This window comes from Patiria miniata, unplaced genomic scaffold (assembly GCF_015706575.1).
Source record: "Patiria miniata isolate m_02_andy unplaced genomic scaffold, ASM1570657v1 HiC_scaffold_2, whole genome shotgun sequence".
Lineage (NCBI taxonomy): Eukaryota > Metazoa > Echinodermata > Asteroidea > Valvatida > Asterinidae > Patiria > Patiria miniata.
In genome coordinates, this window is record NW_024037058.1 from 16105877 (window position 1) to 16116019 (window position 10143).

The 10143-nt window shown below is 38.5% G+C and overlaps 2 protein-coding genes across 2 annotated transcripts in view; both read left to right on the plus strand.

The window, feature by feature from the left end:
• Positions 1 to 4843, plus strand: part of LOC119726677 (scm-like with four MBT domains protein 1) — a 35293-nt gene extending 30450 nt beyond the window's left edge. Inside the window, exons 20-21 of the mRNA XM_038198461.1 lie at positions 655 to 789; positions 4453 to 4843. Coding sequence (XP_038054389.1) covers positions 655 to 789; positions 4453 to 4593 — 276 coding nt within the window. The 3' untranslated portion in view covers positions 4594 to 4843. The remainder of the gene's footprint in view (positions 1 to 654; positions 790 to 4452) is intronic.
• A 3023-nt stretch (positions 4844 to 7866) lies between these two features.
• On the plus strand, positions 7867 to 10143 carry LOC119726678 (protein BTG2-like). Its single transcript, XM_038198462.1, has one exon. The coding sequence runs from the start codon at positions 8378 to 8380 to the stop codon at positions 8882 to 8884; it is 507 nt and encodes a 168-aa protein (XP_038054390.1). The 5' UTR covers positions 7867 to 8377; the 3' UTR covers positions 8885 to 10143.

The following is a 10143-nucleotide window of genomic DNA, read 5'->3' on the forward strand; positions in this document are numbered from 1 at the left end:
GTATATTCCCTTTAATATGTGGATCAGTCCATAAATGTGGGGTCCAAATTTTTCTTGTCCCCGTTACATCTGAGATAAGATTTTGTAAATTCAGGACACATTCTTTAAAGGTACAGTCCATCATTTGTAATTTGTGCATTTTGTTCGTTTTGAATCAACAAAAGTGCTCAAGATCTAAAGAAGGGTGCTGAACAACTAACCTGATGAAGTTTCAGCTCAGCTTCAGCTGTATATTTTGAGATAAACAGCATTCTAGGATCTCGATTTCAAATCAAAAGTTGCTGAATCATGTTTTGAATTGGGCCTGAATTCAGTGTCTGAGACACGTTCTCATTGCAGCTACGCGATGTCGTGCACCGATCCGACGAATTATAGCAGCCGCGTGTGCGTCGTGCCAAGGCTTGCGCATGCTTCGCCGAATAAAAAAAAAGAACTACTAACGGAAATAAAGACGCACCGTTGGAAAGGCCTTCTTTCGTTGATTTCTTCAAAATGGCAGCTTGCCAGAAAGAATCATTTCACAGGGAGTTTAGTCCCCTTACTATCTTTCAACCAAGTATGTTTGTCAACAATAATTACGTCAGTTTACTTTTTGGATAATTGCAAATGATGGACTCTGGCTTTAATGTGATGTCAATTTCTTCTTCTCTCCAGGCATTGTTAACAAACAACAAACCAGATGACCGGCTTCATCTGACGTCCAATCCACTCAAGTGGACCATCAGTGAAGTGGTCAAATTCATCAAGAAAACCGACTGTGCAACACTAGCCAGGATATTTGAAGAACAGGTCAGGAGATGCATTATCTTACACAATTTTAAAACCTTCCCCACCCCTCCCTTCCCCCACCCGTCCTCTGCCCCCCCCCCCCCCCCAAACAGTGCCACGCACAAAAAAGAAGAAGATGGGATATTTAAGTGACAATTTTTTGGCAAAATGTTAATTAGCTGTTGCTGTTAAAATGCAACCATGTAACAATTCGGGCGTTTCACAATGCAGTGCGCCACCATGAGTTGGCTACGGAGAGTTCATGTTTCACAGTGCATTGTGGGAGATGGTCGACAAATTCACAGCTCGGAAAATTATGAAATTTTTAGTTTTTCCGGCCAGTATAGTTTCGTAAGCGTATGATTCGAGGATCTGTTTGACCTTTTTCTTTTCTTTTTCTCAATATGGTAATTTTGTAAGGCGGCAAAACGCTATGCCCCAATCTATAGCATATTACCTCAAATCTACTGAGACTCATTCAAATTGGCCGTGTTTTGTCGACTGTAAACTTGAAAAATGGACTCTCCATAGCAAACTCTTGGTGTCGCACTGCATTGTGAATCACTCGAATGATAAGATGGCATGAGTTTAACAGGAACATGCATGTACACGTACATGTATAAATGCATTGATTTTGACAGCCCACAATGACTTAAGCTTGTCATTTATTACTGCCATAAGAGTTTGTTGTTTTGAATCACTTTTCCCTCGTTTCAGCAAGTTTGAGTATTCTGTAATTTTTACATATTGTGATATTTCTCTTTTTTTACCAAAAATGAAAAATCATCTAAATTTTCACTACATTTCAACGTGCCCCCAAAATTCAAAAAAGTAGAGCTACAATTAAGTACAAATCAAATGGTTAATATCCAGGATAACCACATTGTAAAATTGAAACATTTTTAATCAGTATGTAAAAACCAGTGCTGTCAGTATGGTCCTTATTTTGTATTTAATACTGTACAATTTGTTGCAAATGCACACATCCAATTGATGGCTTCCTTTTTGTAAAGATATGTGGTCTATGTGGAATTTCCAGAGAGCAAATTACTGCACACTTGTGACATTCACATCTCTACCGGTATCTCATTGCAAATATTTCAAACTAGTTATTTTTTCTCTGCTTCAATAGATCACCTTTATTTTTTTTCGATTCGGCTTTGTCGGTCCAAAATAGGTTTTGACAAACCAGTCAAAAAAAAACAATTGCATGCAGAGCATGTAATTAAAATGACAGATGGCCGGTCATTAAAATGAAAACAAATACGCCGGTTTGTTTGCACAAAATTGTTCTGTAGTCAGTTAATACCAGGGAAATTAAATCAGCTAGAATTGTATGTAACGGAAAACCAATGCCATCATACCATAAAGGATTATGATCAAAATTGCTTCGTGTCTTGAACAGCGGTGCTGAAGTTGACTGGCATATTTTTTTATGAATTTGATTGGACCATCTGTTAATCGTGCCGTAGGCTACAACCCGTACACTGAATATTGTGCAAATCTGTTTCAATCATTTTGTAGGGGATGATGTTGAAATAATCAGTCAAATGAAAAATTGTGTAAGTCAAGTTTTGGAGCCGAATGATATTTGTTTTGACAGGCCTATACAAGATTTGTATCTCATTTTTTTTCCAAGCAATTTATGCTGAGGAAAAAAAATAATTTTTTTATTTTGTGACGGCTGAGAGTATAATAAATGGATGCAGTAAGGGTGTGTGAAGTATATTAATATTGGAGGTGGCAAGACTGTTAGGGTTAATATTGAGACAAACTGACAAACGACGTACAAAAACTGCATAAAATTAATTTATTACATTTTAAGTATGTCAAATTGTTGAGAGAAATCTCAGTGTTACACCATTACAATTAAATAAAATTGTGAATTTTGGCAAATTGTGTACTTTTTTGCAGTGACACAACCATTTAATTTTAAAAGTACATATTGTTGATGTACCCTAACGTGGCACGGCCCCTAACGTGGTGCACTTTGATTTTTCGCCTGCTAGCGCCTAGCTGGAGCAAAAGTTTTAACTGAAATTTCACAAAAAGTTGAAATTTCATCAAGTTCTAAACACTCCCGTTCATAAATCACGAGTTTATCTACCCTTTACAAAGTTGGAGGAAAATGTTATTTCGGCATGATTTTCCAATTTTTTTGGGAAGTGCACAGTGAACCCTTTGAAAATGTCCTGAAAAAATAGAAAATAATTTTTTGACAAGCTTGTAGTTGAGTATGTAAGTAGAGATAATAATTGTTTATCAGAATTTATCATTTTTACAGAAATTCTTAAATGTTAATTTGGAATTTTCCTGAGATTTATTCAAGTGCGCCATGTTAGGGCACACTCAGCCGATTTAAATTGTGCCCAATTTCCGGACGCCACCGTTGTTGAATTTCGGATTAAATTTTATGAAACTGAAATTGTTCACAGAGGTAAAATAGCAAGCATTAATAAGGTAAAAATACCAGTATTTCAGTGAATGAATTTGAAGTTTGTCAACAAAGAAGTTTGGCAACACTGATGTGGAAAGTCGGGGTAAATGTGGAAGTGCGCCATGTTAGGGAACACCACTATAGATTGACGAAAAAAATACATGTATGTAGCAGTTAGGCCAAAAAAAAAAAATATTCGGTCTCTGGTCAGACCAAAATTCCGGAATTGACGCGGGGACGCGGCTTTTTTTTTTTTTTTGGCTTTTTTTTTTTTTCTTCAAGCTTGGATTGTACAGACAAGGTGGGTTACTATTTTGCTATTTGGTGTCCTCATGTACATTGGTGTCCTCCATAATTTGCCTTGGTGCTCTCGATCATTTGCCTTGGTGCAATTTCCCATTCCTTGGTGCTCTTTGGTAAAAAAAAATTGAGGAGGTGCGGCAATGGAGGGCGCTGTTGGAGCTACTGCAGAACATTTTGGAAAAAAAAAAGATTGACGCGCATGATTAAAATCGACGCGCGCGCTGACCAGAGACCGACTTAAAAAAAATAATTTAAAAAAAATAAGATTCCCCTCCCCAGCTAAAGGTAATAGACTGAAAAATAGCTTCTAGCTGGCACAAAGCTGTGACTCTTGCATAACACACCCATACTGGAATTTGTATCCTTGTGGAGACATTCCTTTGTTCTCGTGTACTAAAGTTTTCGAGTTTGAAAGTGTAGTTTAAAAATGCTCTTATTTTGACCAGAATTAATTTCCTTGGCTGAAATTCGGACATAATATCTCTTTTCTAAAACTCTTCCATTTGTGACAGATCAACAGAAATTCCTAGTTTTTGAGTAAAGTCCATATATCTATTTTGTGAAAACCTTGTGGAGACGTCGTCATCTATAGAAATTGCCCTGTGGAGACGTAAACGATCTTTTGTTCCCTATTGTACACACGTCTCCAGAGGGTACGGTGTATCAGATCATTCTTTCTGAAAAGTCCACGTTTATCAAGTTTTTGCCCTTGATGCCACTCAGTATAATTCCACTTGGCAAAAATGGCAAGTGACATGTTACTAAGTCAAGAGTGTACATGGTGTAAGGGGGAAGTTCATAATTACAGGAGATTGTCGGTGTTACTGCATTGAAAAGCATGTAGCGGGAGACTCAGGGTCACAACAGATTTTCCTCTAAACCCTCTTCTAATTCCCTGCTATTTTCATTCCCTTGTACATCTCAATACTTTTTCCCCCCAACAGGAAATTGACGGCCAGGCGCTACTACTGCTCACCCTGCCCACGGTGCAGGAATGCATGGACCTGAAGCTGGGGCCTGCCATCAAGCTCTGCCACCACATCGAGAGAGTCAAGATCGCTTTCTACGACCAGTTTGCCAAGTGAGGCTTGCCAGGGGCAGTTTGCCAAGAACGACTGTAAAAGTTCAAGGATTTGCTCTGCTCTTTCAACTTTTATAGCGCTTCGCCCACAAGCTTATCTCCCCACATGGTGTGCTGAGTCCCCAGCCTTCCCTCACAGCCTTTAACCTAACCAACCCCCCAAAATTAATATCCTTACCATCATTACTTGGACCATGGCCAAAGCCTGTCTTCCCCAATCTGCCAATCTAAAGTAGTTGCAGTATCTGGTTTGCAACGCATACTAAAACAAAAATCACTTTGTATATCCACAAAATATAACCCCTTCTAACAGTAGAGAGCTAAGAATCAAACATTTTCATGTTTATAGTAAAGAGCTGAAAATTAATTCGGTCTTTTTTGGACTTAAAAGAAAAATGAAATTTAGTTTGCAAGTTGTGCTATCCAAAATTGAAACTACATGTAGTAACATGTGGAGAGAGCCAGCTATGACAAATACATGAAAACATGTCTATACTTAGAATCACTAATAACAAAGTCACTCGGGATCTCATTATCACTAGAACAAGGTACATGGAAGACGTAAGCAAAAGATAATTTGGCATTTTTCCAATGTCATTTTTGGTAGGTTTTCCCATTCCAAAAGAGGACCTTAACAATGTGACATTTTGACAAGGTGGGGTCAAAATGGCATCCACGTCATCATCACAGGTGTTTCACAATTCATTCAAGTCTGGATTTAAGAGACGAACTGTTGCAATGAACTGTGACATAGGCATTACTTTGTCATTGTTTAGTTCCTGATATTTGCCTTGTGATTGCCTTGTGATGGCATTGTTTTCCACTCATATTAGAGTACAGAGTAATAATAATAGTACAGTGGAACGCCACTGTAACGAGCATCGCAGGATCCACAGAAATTGTTCGTAATATCGATCGTTCGGTATAACGATATTATTAGCCGCCGGTGCTCTGGTACTCATTTTTCAATAAATAGCTCCCTTTAGAACTTCACCTTGCACGTCCTGGTACTTATAGTTACTGAAAGACGACTTTGAACATGTGACGACTATTGAATCATGTCATTACACAGTTTTTGAGCTTACAGCAATGGGTGGCTTTCCCCTTCTATTCCTTGGGGAAATAATAGCCACCTGTCGCTCTTCTGATGACATTTTTCAACAACAATGTTCAGTATGTTTTGTTTTAAAAAATGCCAAGCACCATGTTCGGTATAGCCGAATGTTCGGTATAGCGGTGTTCGGTATAGTGGCGTTCCACTGTAATAATTTATACATTCATATTGCGCAAATTCCATAAGAATGTGATCAAATGCGCGTCACAATTATTATCCCTGTTCATCAGGAATGAGACCCTGCAACAGCTCGAGACCCGCGCAATATTGTCTGTACCTTCACAGGTACCCATTTATACTCCTGGGTGGAGAGAGGCAATCATAGTAAAGTGCCTTGCCCAAGTGCACAAGCACCATGTTCCCTGTCAGGATTCAAACCCTTGTACCACGGTACACGAGTCGAACATCGTAACCATTGGACCACAGTCCATGTGGTGTAGTAATCATAACACGAGTCAAACACCAAAACCATCGGACCACAGCACCCCACATGAAAAGTGAAGAGGATATCCTGTCCTATTTTTAAACGAAGACATTGAGCTGGAGGAATCGGACTTATGGGGTGCTGTCCATTAGGACTGGGCGCAATGGGCTCCGTATGCAAACAAGAGAGGGTGCTTTTTACTGCGTAATGGTTCGTGCGTTTAACGCAAAGTGCGCACGACTTATTTTATTTTGTATGTGCACAAAGCCATGTCATCTTCATCTTTCAAATGTCTCTGTCAGTGGCCTCCCTCAAGTGTCCTCATCTTACCAATGAGGGGGTACTTCAGCACAGCTCATTGGACAATAGGTTATGCGATTCTTAGTGGTAAAATGCCAACAGACATTATGGTTGATGCCAACGACCCTGTTTTACTCATTATTTGTATTGCCTTTTGAGAGCAAAATGGTGTTCAAATGGTGTTTTTTGGTTCAATACAAGTATTGTATTCAGTTACTGGTGCTTTGAAATATCATTGGTCTCAGTCTCTTCAACGTGAAATACGTGAACAAAAATTCAATTGTAGCCCAAGAGTCAAATGTAATTGTTACTGGGTGTATTTCACTATTGTACACTTATTATTTACAAAAGTGACAGTTGATTCCATATACAGTGATCAAAGACCAATAAACTTGTTTCAAGTACTTGCAAAAGAAAATATAAATCTGTTAGTTAAGTTGGTTTCTTTGTCTTTTGTCGCCAAAAATGTTGTCACAGTTATAGAAATGCATAGAACAATTTTTTTTTTAAATTTGTTGCAAAAATAAAATACCTGAATTATTCAAAGGTTGGTGAACATTTAATACAATGTATATCCGACATTAATATTTTGAATTGAGAACATGTGAATAACGACTTTTATTTTGAACGTATTTACTTACATGTAATATAGAACTATATTCTTTTGATATGACAAATGTACAAATTTTGTTTTTGAACAACTGGAAAATATTTTCAATTGAGAAAGGTTTCAAGTGTTTTTTTTATGTTGTTATTTTGAGTAATGTTTTTAGTGTTGTAAAAAAAAATACAAATAAAACACTGGAAGTCACTGAGATGTTGAAATGAATAAACTGTGCAAGTTGTTACAAATAACGGATGTTTTTTGCTTTGTCTGTTGTGTTTTTTTTTCTCTGTTGATAAATATTCTTTTGATATGACAATATATTTATAAATATGCTTTTGATATAACAAATGTACAATTCATGTGTCAGAGTCATGAAAGTGAAAATGCATGTTCTACTAGAGAACACGCATCCTGGCCCAAATGATTCAAGTGTACAATTGTTTCTTTCCTTCTCTTTTTCTCTCGTATAACCAACCAAAACCAAAAGTACTTATTAAATTTACGAGGTTCCGACATTTCTGACGAATCAAAAAGCTCGTACTACTGTGACCGGTCGACCCTGTTCGTCATATTTATTTCTGGTTTGTTTACAAGGTCCCTTACACTTGTGGAAGTTACGTGAGGAAAAAAATCGACCCCCTAGGAGTATTTTTCATGTTATGGTTTCGGCTATAATGACGCACGTATTATCTCCCACACACTTATTAGCATATCGGACTGTGATTGGTCGGCTATTAATTGACCTGACATCACTATATCAATTCCAGCATTTCGATTGGTCAAACAAGGCACGCGTCTGACGTCACGAGATTACTTGTTAATTTACATACAATCCAGAGGCTTCACAGCTAGCTGCCTGCTCGGTCTTTCTGAGCGTTTGGTGTTTTCCGTAGCAGTTGGCCTCTAGTTCTGCTGTAAATATTGCTGCTTTTCTGTGTATTTTAGGACTCTTCCCTTGCTCAGGATGGCCTCTTCTTGTAAGTGCTGAATGTACAAAGAATTGGAGAGTGTTTCCCGATTTACGGAGAGATTTTCCGCGTTTCATCTTCTCAGTTTTCTCACCAAATGCTGTGTACGTACATGTATACCATACATAACAGGTTGTACAGTACACAATCAACACTGAACAATCCTGCAATAAAGCGCCAGGTAGGCCTACTGCCTTAGTGTACTCCCGAGCAAAATCGGAATTTTCTCACCATTTTCCCGGAGTCCTCCATGCTTGAAGGACGAGACAACCATCCACGAATTATCAGTGAATGCTCCCAAGTAGTCACGGCTGATTCTTTGTTTTGACTTTGTACGCCATCATCGAACATTCCACCCGAAGAACATCATTAATCATGAAGACAGAAGTAACCTGTGCTGTCCACTTTCTGGTGAACTTTCTGCGTTCAAGCAGGGACTTGGGCCAGCAAACCGTCCGTCTTGAGAGGTTCTCCCAGATCCTGATCAACCTGGTGTGCGAGCACTACAAGTCCCACTGGTTCCCTGACAAGTCGTTCCGGGGAAGTGGTTACCGCTGTCTGCGAATCAACGACATGCTGATGGATCCCCTGGTCGCCAAGGCGGGCCAATGCGTCAGCATTTCCTTGCAGGAGATGCAGCTACTGCTTCCCAACGAGTTGACGGTGTGGGTTGACCCGGGAGAGGTGTCCTACCGGATCGGAGAGGAAGGCTCCATCTGCGTCCTGTATGACGGTGCCACCCAAACTACCAGTGAGACGAAGCTCAGTGCCTTGGACTTGTTAAACTGCAAGATGCGGGCACGTCTGCGCAACCAGAACGTCTCCCGCCAGCATTTGGACACTGCAGACTTTAACCGAAATGACGTCACCGTTCAGGCTTGAATCAACCACTAAAAAAACACACGAAGAACTCTATGAAAACGGCTGGATTTTTACCAAAGTTTATGACCGCTTGAACCCGACAAAGGACTGAAATGTATTCTGTGTTTATCGTTGAATTATTATAAAAAATGGATCAATCCTTTAATATTTTTTCTGACAAAATATAGATGCCAATATTTTTTTAAGTCCGGTGTGAATTGAGTGAAACTCCTGTTATTGAATTTTTTTGAGAAATTGTACCACCCGAGTTTTTATTAATTCCAGAATGTTATTGCCCGTTCATCATGTTTATTGTCAGCTTCATCACTTAAAACAGTTCATTTTAGTTTTCCTCGTTCTTTTATTTTGATGTGCATTATACTTTGTAACATACACAACTCAACATGTCCAGGGTTTTGTAGCCTGTTTTTGTTAACAGACACTGTAAATGATCTTTCTACTAACTAGAACTTGATAATTGAAATACATGTACACTATATAAATACCAAAGGCTCTGTTGAGCTTGATCGTTAAATTTTAGTTTTTTGATTCATTGGGTTTTTTTTTAACTTGTATATCAGAACCAAATATCTGTGACAAGAAAAAGCAGCTGGTAGGTTAAAAAAATGTGGATTTTTCCGTCAAGAAAAAGGCCAGAAATTGTATTTCTTCGTGTTTTAGAATGACATCTACCTCCTATACACCGGATATGCAACAGTCTAGGGACTTTATCCTTCAAAGTTTTGCCATATTTAAAAAAAAAAACGGTGTGTTACTAATGATGTGCTAACTGGGCTCATTGTTTGTGGACCTTCCTTCATTAGATTTCAATGCTACTGTTGTCGTCATGATCACAAAGTCAGATAATTACATGAGTATTTATGAGGCACGCATTATCTGTACCCAATTTACACGGTTATGCCATATGCTGTAAATGGCATACACTTTTGGATTTAAGTCATTTTTATCAATAATCCAGCGTTTGGAAATTTCTGCTTTTCTATCGTAAAGACAACGAGTGGAACTGATTCTTATTTGTAAAAACGATTCAACACCTTTGCCATAGATTTCAAACAGCATATTTTGATCAATGGGATGTCCCCCAAAAAAACCAAGTAGTGCATATTTATAAATTGCCAAGACTGCCAACCAAATGGTTGCCAAGTTGTACACTACATGTACTAGGTTTTCATGAAAAAAGGGTAACCGTCTCTATCGAGAATCATGGATGAAAAAGTCAACTGATCCAAAATGCAGGTACTACTATCAGATTTGTTTTT